The sequence below is a fragment of the Microtus pennsylvanicus genome, chromosome 12, assembly GCF_037038515.1.
Source record: "Microtus pennsylvanicus isolate mMicPen1 chromosome 12, mMicPen1.hap1, whole genome shotgun sequence".
Lineage (NCBI taxonomy): Eukaryota > Metazoa > Chordata > Mammalia > Rodentia > Cricetidae > Microtus > Microtus pennsylvanicus.
The window spans coordinates 79997659-80018788 of record NC_134590.1 but is presented as its reverse complement, the minus strand read 5'-3'; the positions used below and the strand labels follow the sequence as shown (position 1 = coordinate 80018788).

Here is a 21130-nt window from a genome sequence, read left to right as displayed (position 1 = left end):
ATGATAATAAAATATATTCATAGCATATAGCAGGGTTATCCCACAGCAGAGATCCACTTGCCCCTGCCTCTTAAAGGCCCAGGCCACCAAACCCAGCCTTCCTGATGACTTTCTATGTGCTTACTCGCTATTTAGTTATCTTTTGTAAAATACCTATTCAAATATGTTGGGCATTTTTCTCCCAGATTGTGTCACATTCATGTGTAGGAAATCTTTGTGCTTCTGAATATGAGTTATTTGACAATTTTGTGTTTTGCAGATATCTTTTTCCAGATAGGTAATGGCTGCCTTTTCACTCTAGTAATGGTTTTCTTTTGATAAAAAGAAATGACAAATTTTAATGTAATACAAATTGTCAGGTTACCAGGCTTGCTCAGCAGCTCCTTTACCCACTGAGCTATCTTCCTGGCCCAACAGAATGGAATTTAGTGCATACAGTTTAGAGTGTTTGCTTTGCCAAGTCACCTAAACCAGTATTTAAGGACATAATCAACTTCTTCATCCAAAAATAATGATTTGTTGAAATCATTATTAACCTCATGTTATATTTTTCTGGTTCTTAAAATTTTGAAATTATAGAAAACTATGGAAAAATAGGAGGTAAGCTGGTATACTTCCTATGGCAGGAGTTCATCTGTTTAATAATGCCTGACACCAAAGTAAGACTCAATATGATTAGAATGAGTACTGTAAGGGAAGTGTGTGTGTGTGAGGCCAGAGGGCAGCATTAGTATCTTCCTCAGTGTTTTATATGTATGTAAATTATTTTTTTAAAAAAAATATAAAATCTAATCTATATTTTTTGACTTTTTGTCTGTTTGTTTTAGGGCAAACTCTCCCACCTGGAGCTCCTTGAGTTGGCTAGACTGGCAGACCAGCAAGCCTCTCCTTGTCTCTTTTCTGGGCTGGGATTAGAGTCATTTTGACCTGGCTCCAAATGCAGCTCCTCATGCTTGTGCAGCAAGCACCTTACTCCTGTCTCCTCTTCACTGGCCAGTTTGCTTCCAAAAGAAAGTTGTTAACATTTGGTTTTTCCGTTTCTTGAGTTTGAATCAAATTGAATGTTTTTTTTCCTTTTGTTTATTTTTTGTATTTTTTTTTATTTTTTAAGAGGCAAGATCTCATGTAACCCAGAATGACCTCAAACCTGAGACCTTTAGAGCTATATATGCAGCTGCTCTAGTATTTTTTGAAAAGTCAGTCTGTCCTCTGCTTGCCACATTGTAATGGCAGTTTTATGTTCTCGTATGGCCATGTGGCTTTAAATCAAGCCTTTCTAGCTAGTAGTTTAATCATTCTCCTTGAAAAACTAATTTTAAAAGACAAGTGGTTGAAGGTCATTGTTGTCCCCTTTCTTTTTTCTCTCCTTTGCTTTCCTAAGCTCATTTTGCCTATTAATTTTAAAAATCTCAACCTACAGGCTCAGTATCTCCTTTTTTCCATGCCCATTTCAGACTTGAAGCCAGAAGTCCTTAAGCAAGTGCAGATTTTCCTGGTGAAAGATTAATACCAGGATATCTTCCACAGCATGCTCTGCCGCCCCCAGCTGCCAGTCTGCAGGTTCCCCAGGTGTGGTCCCCAGGTGTGGCTCACTACAGCTGGGACTTAAGGATCATTCCTCTGACCCCTTTACATCACACCTTCCTTACCAAGTCCCCAAGCCCCAGACCCTTTGATCTTTCTGGTTTATAGTTCATAAGGTATACTTTGCCTTGTTTTCTTTCTAACATAACAAAGGAACTATTTAATTTTGTCTGGTAGGTGGGAATGTCTTCACAGAGATATTGGCATACAATACTAGATAAAAGGTTTTACTTAGCCAGGCAGTGGTAGCGCACCCTTTAATCCCAGCACTTGGGAGGTAGAGGCAGGAGGATCTCTGTGAGTTTGAGCCCAACCTGATCTACAGAGCTAGTTCCAGGACAGGCTCCAAAGCTTTTCCTATCTCAAAAAGCAAAAGCAAAAAACAACAACAAAAAAAGATTTTCCTTAAGTCTTTTTTATTTTTTATTGATTATTTGGGGACTCTACATCATGCTCCCCTTGTGCTCACCTCCCAGTCTTCCCATGTCCCCTCCCCTCCTCTCTCCTGTGACTCTTCTTCCAAGAGGAAATTCCCTTTTGTGTTTGTCCATATATTCACTGGAGCATGATCAAATTCCTAGTTTTGCCTTGCATTTTCAATTACTGTCCTTACCTCCATTGACCTAGCTTCATGAGGATGTGATTTGCCATAAAAAAACTTTTCTAAGTAGAGAAGTCCTGCTGAGAGCCTCCCACCCCCGACTACTGTTGGCATACTTCGTTTGTTACTGTAATGAGACTCTTGTGTCAACTATTTGTGTTTACTGTGGTTTCACTGTTCTGCCAAGACAATACCCCGTGTGTTCACTTTCTTCTAAAACGTCTTGGAAGGGCTGGAGAGATAGCTCAGCGGTTAAGAGCATTGCCTGCTCTTCCAAAGGCATACATGCAGACAGAATATTGTATACATAATAAGTAAATAAATAAATATTTTTGAAAAAAAAAACGTCTTGGAACAAGCAGGAATGAAAATAGCAAGTGGAATGCCTCCCCTCTCCCCACTTACTTGCTCAGGTAATATACAGAAATTAGCTGGCTGGTTAGAAAATTTTATGGTGCTGAGTAAGCCATCTGTTAGGAAGGGTAAAGAAACAGTGCTGTATGCCAGGCACAGCATTGAAGTAGTTCATTTATCTTTCCATCATTGCTAAGCAGAAGCAGATATTTAAAAACCCATATTTTCAGTATTTAAAAGCAATGGATTATTTAAATCAAATATAATTTTTAAATTCATTGTACCATTGCTATTTTAACATAAAACTTCTTTTAAGTAGAATTGACCTGGACACACATAAAAGACTGGAACTGTCCAGAAAACCTAAATAACAATGAGGACCCTAAGAGAGACATACATGGATCTAATCTACATGGGAAGTAGAAAAAGACAAGATCTATTGAGTAAATTGGGAGCATGGGGACCATGGGTGAGGGTTGAAGGGGAGTGGAGAGATAGGAAGGGGAGCAGAGAAAAATGTAGAGCTCAATAAAATCAATTAAAAAAAAACTTTGAATGTATGAACTTCTGTACCCTGGCTAGTTGGCTGAAACTTAGAAGTAGTCATGATCTTTCTCAAAGTTTCTGAAGGGCAAATGAGCCAGAGCCCAGTCCTGCTGGGGAGGAAATAGAGCAATGCTGTTCTTTCAACAGCCGACTCCGGGTTGAGAGGTGTAGACATGCCTGTAGTCTGGAAGGCCAGTCAGGTTTAGGAATAGAATACCTTGCCAAGATGTGACAGGAAGAAAACTACTATTTCCTGTGTTGTTGCCTTGGTTACAAATGCCCTGGTCTCATTTTTGTGTTTGTGTTGACAACTGATTTTGAAATAGGCCTGAACCAATTAATGATTCAATTTTCCAACAGTGAAAGATTATGTAAAAAACAGTAGTTTAGCTACAGTCAGTTTCGGCTAGAAACACCGTACATTGCTCTTTAAATATTAGATATTGCTGGGCATGGTGCCTGATGTCTGTATTCCCAGCATGTAGAAGACTTACGTAGAATATATGAACCTTCTAGGTAGAAGAATTGAGGCCAGTCTGAGCTACATAGCAAGGCAGTCTTACTGAAAAAAAAAGGGAAAAAAAAAAGGTCCAGCATAGGAAAGTAAATGGTATATTCACTTGAAATATCTTTTATAGCTTCTTTTAAAAACCTAAATATATACTTACCATAGGTTCCAGCATCACACTCTTGGCGTCTTACATTTCTTCTTCTTCTCCTTCTTTTCCTCCTCTTCCTGCTCCTCCTCCATTGTATAGTTTCTATGAGTAATGCATTTATTTAAATATACCCTTTTTTATTTTTTAACATATGAATGTTTGCCTTTGTATGTATATGATGTGTGTGCCTGTTGCCTGAGAAGGTCAGAAGATAAGGTGTCAGATCTGCTGCGACTGGAGCTATAGGTGGTTGTAAACTACTATGAGGATACTGGGAATTGAACCTAGGTCTTCTGCAAGGGCATCCAGGGCTCTTAACTGTTGAGCCACATCTCCAGCCCCTTAATTTATTTTTAAAAAAGATTTATTTGTAGCCAGGCAGTGGTGGCGCACACCTTTAATCCCAGCACTCGGGAGGCAGAGGCATGCGGATTTCTGTGAGTTCAAGACCAGCCTGGTCTACAGAGAGAGTTCCAGGACAGGCTCCAAAGCTACACAGAAAAACCCTGTCTCAAAAAAAAAAAAGTTTATTTGTATTTTATGTGCCTGTGTGCTTATTAGTATATGTTTATAGGTGCCTGAGGAGGCTAAAGAGGGTATCAGATCCCCTGAAGCTAACAAGTGGTTGTGATCTACACAACATAGGTACTGGAAATTGAACTAGCCAGAGTTCTTAAATGCTGAGAGACATCTCTTTCAATGTTTATTATTTATTAATTTTATTTATTTTCATTTTGAGAGCTGGGGAAATGGCTCAATGTATTAGACCTGATCTATATTGAATTCCTAGCACCTACAAAGCCAAGTGTGACTATATGTGCTTATAACCCCAGTATTGGGGTACAGAGACAGGCAGATCCCAGGAGTTTGCTTGCTGGCTAGCCAGCCTTGCTAAGGTCAGCGTCCAGTTCAGTGAAAAACACTGTCTTAAGGCATTAAGGTAGCAAGCAAAGGAGGAAGAAGCCACATGTGTAGGTATAAGAACATGGGACACTAGGCAAGAAAACGGGATTTGTGTGTATCTTTTATAATTTCTTTCTTTGAAAACTAACAGAAGGCCAGGCAGTGGTAGCACACACCTTTAAATCTAGCACTCAGAGGTAAAGACAACTGGATATCTTAAGTTTGGGGCCAGCCTGGTCTATAGAGCAAGTTCCAGAATAGCCAAAGCTACACAAACAAACAAACCAACAAAACATGAATGTCTCAGCTACCATATTTATTTCCTCCTTTGTGATGATTTTATAATTAAAATAATTCATAAATAAAGATTCACGGTGGATCTTTTTTTTTTGGACTTGTACACGTCTATCATGTAAGGCTTAATGGCTGACCAGTCCTTGACCTCTAAGACATTTTCAGTCTTTTAATTGGAGAATTAAGGCCATTTATAGTCACAGTTATTGCTGAAAGGTATATGTTACTAGCTCCTGTCATTTTGATTTGGGGGGGGGGGGTTACTTTGACTAATCTGCACCCATTTCTTTTTCTCTAAATTCATATTAAAGGTTTGATGTTTTATTGGATCAGTCATGTTGGGTTTTTTCCTAATTCTCGTTGGCTTACTATTTCTTTCATGTTTGTATTTATCCTCCTCCTCTTTGTACATAGTTTAGAGATTATGAATTTGGTTTAGGATTATCTTGGGAGGTCTTTATCTCACCTTTGATTCTGAAGGATAACCTTGCTGTATACAGTAATCTTAATTGACAATCATTTTCTTCATGACTTGAAATACAGCATTCTACACCTTCTAACCTTTAGATTTCTGCTGATAATTTTTCTGGTATTCTGATGGACCTCCTTTATAAGTAACAACACTTCTCTTTTGTAGCTTTATATATTCTTCATTTGTAATGTACTTTTGGCAGTTTTAACTATGACATGGTGTGGAGAGGTTTTCCTCTAAGCATGTCTGTAAGGTTTAGGAAATCTAGTGTTTTCTTGAATAAGTTTTCTGTGCTTTTTGCTTTCATTTCTGTTCGTTTGTCTACACCAATTCATAATTTTGGTCCCTTACCTTTCCTAGGTCTTGTATTTTCTATAGATCGTTCCTTCCTATGTCTGAATGTGATAATTTGTCAACATTGTCTTTAAGCCCTGATGTGTTTGCTCCAGTTCCTTGTGAGGCTTTCAGCTGAGTTACTTTTTTGATATGTTGAGATTTTCATTTCTAAGACTCTGTTGGCTTCTTTTTCAGAGTCTTTTATTGACATGTTCTTTCAGATCCTCTATGACAATAATTCATCATCATAATAATAATAAATGATAATGTTTTATATACTTCATTTTAAACAGAACCTGTCAGGGTTATTCTGGTCCTTTGTGTGAAAACCAGGCTGGCCTCAAACTCACAGAGATCCACCTGCCTCTGCCTCCTGAGTGCTGTGATTAAAGGCATGTGCCACCATAGCCTGGCTTATTTTTTTTACTTTTAATTATTCCTTAATTTATTGAACTCTTTTATTCTCTTTGAGTTTACTGATCATTTTTAAAATAAATCTTTTTAGTTATTTGCCCATAATTATATTTATTTTGAACTCGAGGGGTGGCTTAAAGGTTAAGAGCACTGGCTGTTCTTCCAAAGGTCCTGAGTTCAAGTCCCAGCAACCTCATGGTGGCTCACAACCATCTATAATGAGATTTAGTGCCCTCTTCTGGCCTGCAGGCATACATGCCAGAACACTGTATACACAATACATAAATAAATCTTTTAAAGAAAGAAAAAAATTACATTTATTTTATACAGTATTTCATAGATTTAAATTTAGTTACTGGTGAGTTATGAATTTGTCAGAAACAGTACTCTGTTTATTCATAATTCTTAATATTTTTCTGTGTTGGTATGTGAGCATCTGTTTTGGGGAATGATCTTTCACTTTTATGTGAGGTGGTCTTAGTGAGCAGCTTTTCCCTGGGGCTCATTATAGCACAAATTCTAATTGTTCTTAATAAAAACCCAGAGTCAGATATTAGGGGTTGAAAGCTGAGAAATCAGAGAAGCAGTGCAGCTGGCCACTAGAGAGACCTTTTACCTCTCTCAAATCCTCAGACTGCATCTTCAGACTGCATCTGAGCTCCCGCCTCCTGTCACCTTATATTCCTCTCTCTAACCAGCCATATCTTGTCTCTACCTCCCTAGTACTGGGCTTAAAAACGTGTGATCCCAAGTGCTGGGATTAAAGCTGTGATCCTGCCTCCCAACTCTGTTTTCTTTTAGACTACGTTAATTTCATGTAACCCAGAGTGGCCTTGAACTAACATAGATCCTCTGTTTTCCAAGTGCCACCACTGCCTGTCCACCAGTGGCTTAGGTCTGCACTCTGATCTTCAGGCAAGCTGTATTTGTTATATTACAAACAACGTATCACTACAGCTCACTCCTCAGTACTGTGTAGAGGAGAGAAGCTGTGGTAACAAGCTCTACCTGCTATGCTGGATTCCCTTCCTGCCCCTTCCCTGAAGCCAGGGCTGCTGGCCTGTATTTCTGCTGCTCCAGTATGCTTTTTAGTTTTCCTATGTATTTTCATTGATTCTCATATTCGCTTTTTCTCCTTCCCTACCCTTCATCATCTTTTTTAGGTAGGAACTGGATATGTGGCCCCAGTGAGTCTAGAATTTCCTATGTAGTCTATTCTGGCCCCAAACTTAGAATCCCCTACAACCTTATACATGCTTGGATTGCAGGTTTGAGCCACTGGGCCTGACACTGTAAGCTCTTTCTTGATTCCTAGAGTTCTTTCTTTCTCCAGAATACAGTTGCCCTTTCTCATTCACAGAGCTATGCATAAAATAGTTTTGTCATCTTCCCCCCTGCCCAATCCTTGCTTTTTAAAAATTGCTCATTTTATATTACGTATGAAGTTTTTGCTGAAATGTTTTGCTTACATGCATGTGTTTGTGCTTGGTGCCCAAGGACATCAGAAGAATGCATCAGATACCCTGGAACTGGAGTAATGGCTAGTTGTAAACTACTGTGTGGGTACTGGGGATTGAACCTGGGTCCTCTGCAAGAGCAGTAAGTGCCACCTCTGCAGCCCCAGCCTTTGCTTTTAATATGAGGTCTCATTTATTGGTCTTTACACAAAGGATTGAAATAGCGCTGGCAGGTTTACTTTAGGAATTAAGTACTTAAAATACTATAAGTTAATGAGTATGGGAAGTCATATCCATAAATTTATTCCGATCTTTATACAGCAAAATAAGTTTTAAATTTGTTTCTTCTAAGTACAGAAGTAGAGGACAGTAAAAGTAAATGTTTATTAATTCAAGCTTGTATGATAGCAAAATAAGAAAATTGCAGATGAGGAAATTGCAAATTGATTTGTTATTATAAAAGTGAATTTGAAAAAGTAGTTTCTCAAATTTTTTTTTTTAATGAAGTTGAACATACTATGTGACCGGATGTTCAAATTACTGCATAGTTGTGTCTTAAAGAAATGAAAACTTAGGTTCTTGGAGCAATCTACATGTGTTCCATGACAATATAGTCCATGATAAGTCAAGACATTTACACTGTGGTTGTTGGCTGTGTCATCATCAAGGGAACCTGGGTAGAGTATGTGTATGAGAATCCTACAGTTTTTCACATCTTCTGAGCTTTGAACTAATTCAGAATTAAAAGTTATCAGAAAGTTGGCTGGAGAAATGGCTCGGAGGTTAAGAGCGCTGTCTGCACTTCCAGAGGTCCTGAGTTCAATTCCCAGCAACCACATGGTAACTCACAACCATCTGTAATGAGATCTGGCGCCCTCTTCTGATATGCAGGCAGAACACCTATACATAATAAATAAATAAATCTTTTAAAAATGCTACATTCTTGGGAAGGAGATTCTATTTACTTACTTAAAAAAAGTTATCCAAAAGTCAACTTGAACCAGAAATAAACATTGGAAAGCAAAATGAAGAACATAATTAATAGCAGTTATTAGAGATAAAATAATTATATATACATAATGTTTTACACACACATATGTATGTAAACACACACACACACACACACACACACAGAGAGAGAGAGAGAGAGAGAGAGAGAGAGAGAGAGAGAGAGAGAGAGAGAACTTATACAGATCTATTAGGCAAACACTGAGTCCCCAGTAAATTTGAACAAGAATTTTTAAAAGATAGGAGAGTACCTGAGAGAAAATTTTATAGGTGTACTTTTATATGTTCAAGATTCTCTGAAATCACAGCTTGGTGTTAGTAATACGCGCCCTTAATTAATCCCAGTACTTGGAAGGAGGAGCTCTCAGTTTGAGGCCAGCCTGGTCTTCAGGAGCTTTCCAGGATATTCAAAGCTATACAGAGAAACCTGTCGGGGTGGGGGGAGGGGGCGGGAAGAAAGAAAAGAAAAAGATTCTCTGAAATCCCAAATTTTCATTGTTTTGCCAAATGCCCCTAGTAATAAATGATAAAAAATTAAGATTAAAAACATTTTACCTAACATAAAAATAGTGCTGGCCAAAACACAAGAACCTGAATTTTATCACCAGAACCCAAGGGCATAAAAAAAGCCAGTTGGAGCTGGAGACAGGTGTTTCTGATGCTGGCCAGGTAGCTAACTGCTTGGCAAATTCTAGACCAGTTAGAGGCCAGGTCTCAAAAACAAAAAGGTGGGTGGAGTCTAAGTAACAATGCATAAATTGCACCCAGAAGCACACATGCACCTGTATTTGCACACACACGCATACACAGAGCAGAACAGTATTCTTCATGGTTTTGGTGGTAGTGGGTTTGGTTTGTTTGGTATTTTGAAATCAATGCCCAGATTGACTAGCCGTGTATCTGAGGGTGACGTTAGGCGTCCTGTGTGCACTTCCTAAGTTACCATGCCCAGATAACTGTCCTGTTCTTAAAGTAGCTTGAAATGTCTGTTATATCTCATCTCTTCTCAACAACAAAAAATGATTTTCTTTTTTTAGGCATAAATTAATTATTGGAAAGCTACTAGACAATGGAGCCAGACATCATTCGAATGTATTCTTCATCTCCCCCACCGCTAGACAATGGAGCAGAGGATGATGATGAGGATGAATTTGGGGAATTTGGTGGATTTTCAGAAGTCAGCCCTTCTGGTGTAGGGTTTGTTGATTTTGATGCACCAGATTATACTCGTCCTAAGGAGGACTTTGTACCTTCAAACCATTTTATGCCAATTCACGATTACTCAGAAAATGTAGATAGCCTTACAAGCTTTAAGTCCGTTAAAAATGGTAATGATAAGGATATCACTGCTGAACTTTCTGCTGCTCTGAAAAGTCAATCTGATGTTGTACTTTCTACCACCAGCAAAGAAATGATTCCATCTAAAATTTTAGAGACTTCCATCGATGGCATGGAAAGCCTGGGAGATTTAAATAAAGTAGTGATACCGGGACCAAACACTGGACAACCCAGAAGTTTCTCTCCAGGAGATTTTAGAACTGATAGAAACATTGTTCATCAAACCAAGCAGTTAGAGAGCTGCAATGGTGAAAAGCCGCCTTGCCTGGAAATTCTAACAAACGGGTTTGCAGGTTTAGAAACTGTAAATCCTCAGGGAACAGAAGACCTGGACAACGTGGCTGATTCATGGAGATTGAAACCTCACAGCCCTTGTGGCACGGAGTGTGGTTTAGAGTCTGTATCTAGTCCTGCTAAGGAATTTGCGGATTTTGCTGCCTTTTCCCAAACAGAAAGGATACAGCTAGAAGAAGTAGAATGTGCAGTTTTAAATGATGGTGATGCGCTGACCATCCAGGAAAACAGCAGAGTCAACAGAGTCAACGAACTGAACTCTAGGAAGGGCGTGTCTGTGGGTAGAAGCTTTGAGGATGAAGGAGTTACTGATGGAGAACATCAAGTCTGTGTTTCAGAGGTCCATGTAATAACTGACAGAGATCTCCATGTTGAAAAACAAGACCTTCAAACACTGCGACAAGATGAATTTTTAAATTCAAGAATTCAGTCTGAGGCTTGGAACTTGGTAGATTCAACTGAAAATTCAGAAGGCATTAGGCGGGACCAGTGTAAAACTGAGGAAAATGATTTATTTGCTTCTAAATGTGCTGACCTGTGCATGGATTCTATTAAAACTTCTGATGTTAGTGAAGTTGATTCTTCCAAAGAAGAAAATAGAAAGTTTACTAATTCCAAAAGCCCAAACCTTGATCTCACAGAGGAAAATATTTCGGATGATTCGGCTGCAAGCATAAAAAATGGTGAGAGTGGTAACCACTTCGCAGCTTGCCACGATACCAATGAAGATGAGTTTGGCGACTTTGGTACGGCCAGTGGCGCCACTCCTCCTTTTGTTACTTGTACTCAAGACTCAATGAGTGATGTCACTTTCGAAGAGACCTCGGAACATTTCCTACATTTTAGTGAGCCAGGTGATGATTTTGGAGAATTTGAGGATACAAATGCTGCTTCTTGCCAAGAGGAAATGATATTTACTGAACCCAACCTAAAACAGACCTCTGGTAGTTTGTCAGAGGAAGATCAGTTGGCAGGAAAGTCTGCTGGAAAAGACAGTGAACCTGACTCAAAACTGAAAAATGGTCAAGACAGTGAATTTGGAGATTTTGATTCTGTGCCAAATACTCAAGACAGCAGTAGTGCTTTTCAGGACTCCGATGACTTTGCTGACTTCAGTTCAGCTGGTCCTAGCCAAGCTACAGACTGGAATGCTTTTGAGGATGAACAAAAAGGTGGTTGTTCTTGGGCTGCCTTTGGAGACCAGCAGGCTCCTGAATCCCAGCATCGAAAGGAAGTCTGGCAGTCACATAGGACAGATGAAAACATTGATGCTCTGGGAACCCCTAAGATGCACAGCATCCCTTTAGCCACTTCCAAAGGAACAGTTGCTAGTGGCCATTTGCAGGATTCAGCCACTTCAGTTCAGGTATTTACTAATTTCCTCTATTTTTAATAGCGTGTTAATTGCCAGGGAAACTTCTAATACAACTTTAAAAAATTAACTAAATACCTGCTAAAGGGGTTTCTATATGAAATATGATATTTGCTGGCCTGATTTAGAGATTAGAGTTTTCACAACCTTTGAAAGTTGTAAAATTGCTATCATAGGGAATTTCTTAGTTAACAGAAATGCATCAATTTAAATTATTTATTAATAATGTTTGTTTTAAATATTAGCCATTTTCCTTCAGTTTTTATCTTTGCAGTGATTTTTAAAGAAGGTTGTCTTTTTTTTAACTTTAGAGTTTAAAAAAGGTCATTTAACTATGTCCCTTAAAAATTAAAGTACAGTTTTGATTACAGGAGAGAGCTAACGGGATTTGAAACCTCATAATTTAACAGCCACAAAAAGATCTCGCATAAGATAAATTAAGGTTTAGCCCTAGAAGAAGAAGTAACTGTGGCTTATCTTATTGTGGTTATAGTAATTTATTTATAGTTTCTTGCTTGTGTATATATGTGGTTTTTGTTTTGTTTATAGCAATTCTTAGGGACTAGATGTATCAGGGAGAATATCTTTACCACTCAACACCTGTGTGCAATTCTTTCTTGTTCATATGCTTTCAGAAAAGATTCATTAATATTTATTTTGACCTAAAACATCTCCTGTAGTTGTAGTTTGGTATCACTGTTTCCCAGTCCTGAGTTGTTCTCTGTACTAGTTCTTACCATTAGTCAGACCAAGTTGTGAGGAAAAAAAGTCTCCTCTTTACAGTGGTGATTGATGTGGGCATCTTGTCCACAGGCTTCTTTCTCACAGTAGCTCTGTCTGTTGGTTTTGCAGTTGTCTCTTGCTAAGAAATCCATTTGCAACTAGAGCTATCTCCGAAGTCTGTTAACTGAAAAGATTCTGCTTCACTGCTTTGACAGCTTTGATACCTGTGGTGTGACCAGTTGACACTCAGAGCTTCTCACTTTTTCTGGACTCTGAGTATCTGAGTAGTTTGTTTGCCAGTTCAGTTATTGCACGATTCGGCTAGTGTATGGTATTACTGCTTAATAATTTATCATTGAGGAAAGCCTTATAATTCTAACAGCGAATTAACTAATTTTAGTACAAAATGAAGACTATTGCTTTGACCTAACCCTTTCCCTATTTAGTTTCCCTGCAGTGAAGTATAGGGTGACAGTGGTACTGGATGATCTTTATCTTTAATTTGTAGTCTGAGAACTTTTAACATCAGATCATGAGTTTTTAAAAGTATAACCACTTCAAATGGAAATTTCTTGCATCATACATGTTGAATTTGTTTATATATAATTTAATAGTTGAATATGTTTATACACACATACATGTATCATATATGGGCTTCAGTGGAATAAGACATATGATGTTGCATCTTGACAGTCTCGTGAAAGCTTTATGGTTTGGGATAATGAGTGGAAAATGTACAGAAAGAGAATTTTGTTTTGTTAAAATGTAAATTACATAGAAATAGCAAAAATATAAAGTTTGCTGAAATCTTTTGGGCCAGGCTTCATACTTTGATAAATGGGGAATGGGACCTGCAGAATTTTAGAGGTAGACGTCGAGTGGGAGAGCAAACACTGAAGCCGTTTGTGAAGGCGGCCGAGTGGGAAATGGGTTAGCCTAGTAGACGGGTCAGTACGTACAGATCAGACAGTGACTTTCCTGGCCTGCTGTTCTGAAGGGAGCTGGTCTGGACTTTGCTCCCTGGGCTTCAGGTTCTGCTGAAAACGTACATTAGTCCTAATCTTGCCCTTTGAGGGAGGATTATATTCGTTAATGTTTTTCTTAAAATGTCTCCCAGCTGCAGCAGCTTTCCTTATCAGTCTTCTAAGTGCTGGGTTGCAAGCGCCAGCCACCACACCTGGCCAGGAGTCTTGATTAAATGGCCAAGGAGCCTTTTCAGCAAAAGAGTTTATAACATAAAGCATTGATTTAACACTGAGCTTTTGTAAAACTAAATATTACTCAGAACTTTACTTGAGAATTTAGGTCATTGGTAAACACTAAGGTTTTCTTCTAGAAGGTAGGCCATGAAGTTATTTTTTGTTAGTAGCCATCCAGCTGCTATTACTGAAAAAGGTTATTAGATGAAATTCGAGACCTTTAAGAATGAAGGGTATAGGGGCTGGAAAGATGGCTCAGCAGTTGAGAGAGCTGCTCTTCTGGAGTACACGAATCCAGTCCCCCAGCATCCGTGCCAAGTGACCCACAACTGCCTGTCACTCCAGTTCCAAAGGGATCCCACGCCTCTGGACTCCCTCAGCACCTGTACTTATTAAGTATACATAAGTCACACATACACAAAATAAAAACATTAAAAAAAATAGTGTTGGAGAGATGGCTCGGCCATGAAGAGCACTGTCTCCTCTTCCAGAGGACCTGGCTTCAGTTTCCAGCAACCACATGACAGCTCACAACTATTTAATGCCCTCTTCTGGTGTGCAGATGTGCATGCAGACAAAGTACCCGTATACATAAAATGATAGTAAGTAAGTAAATCTTTAAACAAACACCAGGTAGTAAGATTTAAGATTTTGGCCTTATGAATCTTTGTTTACTAAGTATTTGGTGAATTGGTTTTGTTGTTGTTGTTTTTACTGTTTCACCCTCAGAAAATTTGTCATTCAGGCCTTTAATACCAAGTAGAAGTATTGTGTTAGATTTGTCCAGAAACTGTACAGAGGGAACTAATTATCTTTTTCAGAGCACGGTAAATATTACGATGGTCACTCTTTTTATAGTTTGAAATTAGGGATTGATAAGTATATAAGTGTAGCTTGTATTTGATATCTGACTTAATATTTAATGGTGGTAAGGCATAAGGTGTCCTCTGAAGTGGAAGATTAGATTACTTGGATTTTAAATTTCTTTAACATAAGACTTGGTGTTCTGTTGCAATAGAAAAACCAGGATTTCATCATAAGCAAGAAAGAAAAACTAATTGGAAATAAGCTGAGGAGGTTTTAACAGGTGCCTTAAATACAAGGTACAGTAAAGAAATGTGCATTTCAAGTGGCAGACGAGCCAAGTCTAAAATCCCAGGAGCCATGCCACTCGTGCCTCTGAGAAGCCGAGCTACACTTTCAGTACACGAAACTCCCTGAGTTTTGTTTGTTTTACAATACTCGGGATTCAAAATAGGACCTTGTCTGTGCTAGGGATCATTCTACCACTGAGCCACATCCTTAACCCAATAGACCCTTTTTATAATCTGTGTCATTTATGAAATAGAGATGTATCATTTAAGGAAATGGATGTATAGATAGAACAAGTAGAAACAATGGGGTGTGTGGAGGGGAAAGGAAGAAGGAATAAGTACATAGTAGATAATACACAGTAAGCTGGAGACCATAAAAGCTGTAGTTCTAGTGTGAATGTGAAGGCCTGAAAACCAGGAGAGTGTTGTGTGTTCAAAATACAGTTCAGGTAAGAAGACAGGAAAACTGGTATCTTTAGACAGAAATTCTATGGTTCTCAGGTTTTGTTTTTTCTTCTCTTTGGATCTTTAATTGGATGCAGCCCTCTCATCTCAGGGAAGGCAGCCTGTTTTAGTCAGTTTATCAACTCCTATATTAAATTTCACCTAGAAATATCCTCATGTTTGACCAAATATCTGAGCGTCTGATTGCCTCATCAAGTTGATGTTCAAAATTAACAGTGAGTAAACATACTGTTCAGGATGCTTGGAAGACTTGTTCGTGGTTAAGACATACCATAAGGACTTTCTGTATTAGATAGTATGTGTAGCTTATGTGCATCAGTAGACAAGATGAAATGGCTGCCTACACACCCCAGGGTCCCCTACCTGCAGACAAAGATGGGACAGTAGTGGGAATGAGTCATACATGATGCTTTATCCTCTTGGATGAATTAAACTTTCAAGTGATTAATCATTGTCACTTTTCCAGGAGTCAGTTTGGCTTTAAAGTATAATTATATAGACATTCAAGACAATGAAAGACTCAGATAGCAAATTATATATGAGAAATGAGAAAACTGGGGAAGATAGAGAAGAAAAGCCAGTGGTATAGCTAGTACCACATTATGACTTTTTTACAAGTCCCTTTATCATAAAAAAATGCTTAAGATTCTGTTCTATAACTTGAAATAGCATTGAACTTATTCTTATGTAAACATAATACTGCATAATATTAACTATTAAAACATTTTCATGGACTCCAATAAATATTGTGGGCTCTCATAACAAGTAATAAGTGTTGTACCTTCTGTCCACCTTAGCTCTAAGCATAGTATAAAGATTAAAAGCAAGTCTCTATAGTGCCTCTAAGAGTTTATACTCACTCCCCTTGAGCAGCTTCTCTGTCTCATGACACACACAGTAAAGAGACCTCAGAGATGTGTGAGTAAAGTGCTTGTGATCTCAGCACTGGCTGGGAGGGAGGCACAGAGACAGGTTCCTGGACTCCATAGCCAGCCAACTGAGCCAACTCCTTTAGCCCTAGATGCAGTGAGACCCAGTCTCAGCAAGCCAAGTGGCCTGCATATGCACATGCATCCTCATGTGCATGTGCACACACAAAGATTTAGAGAATACTAGTGCTTGAAAATGCTTGTGAGGATAAAGTTGTACCTACAGCAGCACTCAGCTGTAGATTTTGTATATAGTAAGTGCTCAGTAAATGTTAGCTGTTCCTGAATAACCTCAAACTTTTTAGAAAATAACTGTAAGTAGCTAGAAAGATGGCTCAGCTATTAAGAGCACTTGCAGAACGTCTGGAAAGGTGACAAGTGGTTTCCAGCACCATCTGGTGGTTCATATCTATCTGTAATGCCAATTCCAGGAATCCAGTGCCCTCTTCTGACTTCTGAGGGCACCGGGCATAGGCATGGTAGACACACATGCATACGAGCAAAACAATAACACCCAAAATAAAAATAAATAAATCTTTTAAAAACAGTCATGGTGACATGCACCTTTAATCCTAACATTTGGGAGGCAGAGGCAGCTGGGTCTGAATTCAAGGCCAGCCTAGTCCACTTAGAGAGTTCTAAGCCATCCAAGGCCATCAAGAAATGCTGTCTCAGAAAAAGGAAAGAATCAGTGCAGAAGTGGAGCACACCTTTAATCCTAGCACTCAAAAGGCAGAGGCAGGCAGATCTCTCAGAGTTCAAGTACAGTCTGTTCTACAGTTCTAGGACAGCCAGGACTAGGCAGAGAAACCCTGTCTCAGGAAATAAATAAGTAAGTAAGTAAGTAAATAAATAAATTAAATAAATAAATAAATAAATAAATAAATAAATAAATAAATAAATAAATAAATAAGAACAAAAGGAGGGGAAGCAGAAAGTACTTGCTGTTTTTGACAGAGTATCCAAGTTTGCTTCTTAGCACCCACATCGGGTGGCTCAACCATTTGCATCTCCTGCTCCAGGGATCCAGTGCCCTCTTCTGGCCTCTGTAGGCATCTCCATACATACACATAACACACACAGAAACATAAGTAAATCTTTTTTGGAATAAAAAGACCATCCTTCATAGTACAGGAAATGGTGTTAATAATTAGATTAGATTAACAATGGAAAGGAAAAGGGAGATAAATCAGGATTGCATGGGTTTCACTCTAGTTCTGGTTGTTAGCAATATATTCACCTTCCAGGTTATTCAAAGCAAATCTCCTGTTTTTTTAGCTCATAGCTTTCTCCAGTAAGAATATTTCTGAATAAAAGTTGACTTGTGTACAAGTTAGCAGACCTCCTTTACTGGCATTATAGCATTGGACACCAGTAGAGAAAATTCTGACACTTGCATTGCAGAACATTCCGAGTTTTCAACTATACCCTTTATTAAAGCCCCAGTTCTTAATGTGTTTAATGGCCAGATATGCTACTGTATACCAGGCTTGGAATTAGTACATGTGGAAAATGGGATAATACAACTGAATTACATAAGCAGGTTAGTATTTAGCTAGCCAGCCACCAGTTTTCTTGTTCCATACAGTATGTCATCATCACCCTAATCTAATGCTAGAAATATTTGAACGGCACATACAAATCAGGTAAACAAATACTTTGTTGCAAAGAATGTAGTCAGATCTGGATTAAATCCATGGTTCTTAGCATATTGTTAATAAGATTAAAGAACATCATTAATGATCACAGGCTCTCTGAGCTTCGGTTTGTTTATACTATGAAACAATAACCTTTATCTGGTGGTGTTGCTTTTTTAAAATACTTTTATTTTTGATACTATAATGTAATTACATCATTTATCTCTTTCCTTTCCATCCCCCAAACCCTTTCATATACTTCTCTGTGCTCTATTTCAAATTCGTGGCGTCTTTTTTTTATTGATTATTGTTGCATACATATATGTATATGCATACATATTCCTAAATACATAAATACAACCATCTCAGTTTGTAATATATTCCTTGCATGTATGTGTTCAGAGTTGACTGCTTGGTATTGGATAACCAATTGGTATACTCATCCCTGAGGACAGTTATTTCTCTCCCACTCTCAGCATTCCTTCATTGCCAGTAGTTTTTTGGGTTGTTTTTTTTTAAGGGTTGAGGCCTCGTGTTATTGACCCTCCCCACCCCACCCCACTCTAGTCCTCTTTAGCACGCCTATTGTTGTCTTTATCAGCTCTGGTTTAGGCAATCCTGTTTTAAGACTTAATGGGTGTAGCTTCTGACATTACTGGGAGACACAGTTTCACAGCAAACACCCTGATCCTCTGGCTTTTAATATCTCTCCACCCCCTCTTCTGTAATGTTCCCTGAACCTTAGGTGCTGCAGTTCTATATCCATTGGAACTGGTCTCTAGGCTGCATTTTCATAGATTGTGGTTTTTTTGTGGTGGTCTCCATCTGTTGCAAAGAGGAGTCTTCTTGATGAGGCGTAAGATAGTACAATTACCTGTGGGTATAAGGACAAATATTAAGAATGTAGTTAGAGATTATTCTGGTTTAGTAAAGTGGTGATTGTAGGTTCTCATCCAGAATCCATGATTTCACCATCTGTGTGAAATGGCTAGGTTTCCAGTACCAAGAATGATTTCTGTCTTGTTTGGTGGATCTTAAGTCCAATTAGAAAGCTGTCAATCACTGCCAAGGTATGTCTGCCACTACTGCACCCTTTGGGATATCATGCCATGCTGGTCAGTGACATAAGTCAATGGTAGCATAGTTGGGTAGGACTGTGGATTGCTTCCCATCTTTGGAAGTTTGTATGGTGCCTTCTGGTACCATAAAAGCCATTACGTGGGGAGGAGGCATTGTAGGTCAGTTCCAGCTTATGGGCCTGTGGGTCCTGCATCTGAAGTGTATGGTAGACTTAATCTTCTACCTCTGGGAGACAAACAAGGACAATTGCAATAAATTGCCTGCAATAAATAGTCTGTAAGGGAGTCTCTTGGACGACTCTGACCAACAACTCAAAGCAGGGCTTCTCATGCCTGATGTTGGCATTTTTGTTTGATGGTCTTTGTGTAGTATTGCTTGACCAGATGAGAAAATTTCATTTAAACTATATAAGCATAATTATACACAAACTCATGCATTATAGACCTATTTTTAGGTAGATAGTAATATGACTACTTCTTACGTTTTTTTTCAGACATCACTACTGTTATTTTGCCCTCCTCCTTCTATATTCCCCCTCCCCCTTCCCTAATTAGAGCCCCTCCTTTTGCCCACCCTGATATTCCCCTCTCTGTTGTTCTCTAATCCTCCTATCCTGGCAGTAGTATCATTTTATTTTCCTGGTTTCTGCAGTGACTCCAGGGTATGTTCTCACATCTAAAGATTTGGAGCTAGGAGCCACCAGTGACAGAGAACATGTGACATTTGTCTTTCTGGGTCTGGGTTACCTCACTCAATATGATATTTTATAGGGCCACCCATTGATCTGCGGGGTTCATGGCTTTTTCTTTATAGCTGAGTATTATTTCACTGTGTATATGTACCACGTTTTCATTATTCATTCATTGGCTGAAGGGTGTTTAGGTTGTTTCCATTTCTTAGCTATGGTAAGTAGAGCCGCAGTGAACGGCTGAGCAAGTAAATATCTGTAGAGTAGGGTACTGAGTCCTTCGAGTGACTGCAAGGAGTGGTTTAGTTGGGTTATATGAGCTGTATGGTAGATTTATTTTTAGCTTTTTGAGAATTCTCCACACTGATTTATAGAATAACTAGACCAGTTTGCAAGCTGGTGGGATTTCTATTAAAAGATTTAGCACATAATACATTTTCAACATCAAACATAGCATAATACACAGAATGCATTCAGCTGTTGTTACCAGTATATATTGTAATTGGATCAACATGCCAGCCTTTGCATGTAATTTAGATAGCATACAATAAGAAACTTTTGTAAGTACAGCAGTCTTAAATCAAAATGAGTGCTCTTTAAAATCTCACATATGCACTGATTTAGTTATCCTCTTCCTAGCAGTGTTCAGGATTTAAGAATTAAAGACACAGTCTGTCCCTTCAAAGCCCCTGTAATTTTCAGGAGCTCAGCTTGAAACTACTTTTATGGTTAGACAGTAGTAGCACACACCTTTAATCCCAGCACTCAGGAGACAGAGGCAGGTGGATCTCTGAGTTCGAGGCCATCCTGATCTACAGAGTGAATTCCAGGATAGCTAGGGATACACAGAGAAACCCTGTCTCCAAAAACAAAACAAAACAAACCCCTTCTTTCATGACAACAAATACAGTGATTTGAAGTTGAAATTCAACCTCCCCACTTACTTAATATTTATGTGGCCGTAGGCAAATTAATGTAACTTCTTAGTGCTCCATTTTTCTCATCTAGAACATGGATATAATATTGTTACTTCTGGAGCTGGAGAAGTGGCTCAGTAGTTTAGGAGCACTTGCTGCTTCTACAGAGGACCTAGGTTTAGCTCTCAGCACCCACATCACATGGCTTATAAACACCTGTCACCCCAGGCAGCTGCCTGCACATGGTGCATAATGTATAATCACTTCAAAAATGCTTCTGTGTCTTAAATGAGCCAGTATTTGTAAAGCAAGTAGAATAATGCCACATGGCAGGTATGATTTAACTATGATTTATTAAATAAAAACTGTAATACATTGCATCAGGTCTTTTCAGTGTCTGTTCAGAGAATGAATACCTTTGGTCTTCTGCTAAATTTAGTTCCTTACTTTTCTGAACTGGGTTATTGTAGACAGAATTTTCTTGTCTCCCCCATCCACTCTCAAGTAAATATACTGAGGCTTATATTACAAATGCTCAGTCAATAGCTCAGGCTTATTACTAACTAGCTCTTACATTTAAAGTTAACCCATATTCCTTATTAACACTCTGCCACATGGCAGCACCTTTATTAGCATGACATGTTCATCTCCTGTTCCTTCTGCACCTGGCTGGCAACTCTTCTGACTCCGCACTTCCTCATCCCATCATTCTTAGTTTGACTTTCCTGACTAACTTTATCCTGTTCAGCTATTGGCCAGTCAGCTT

At 38.7% G+C, this 21130-nt stretch overlaps 1 protein-coding gene across 2 annotated transcripts in view; it reads left to right on the top strand.

Moving 5' to 3' along the window:
- Aftph (aftiphilin) overlaps positions 1-21130 on the top strand; it is a 65976-nt gene that overhangs the window by 13959 nt on the left and 30887 nt on the right. For both annotated transcript variants that reach the window (XM_075944436.1, XM_075944435.1), the window contains exon 2: positions 9666-11626. In XM_075944436.1, coding sequence (XP_075800551.1) covers positions 9698-11626 — 1929 coding nt within the window. In that variant the 5' untranslated portion in view covers positions 9666-9697. The remainder of the gene's footprint in view (positions 1-9665; positions 11627-21130) is intronic.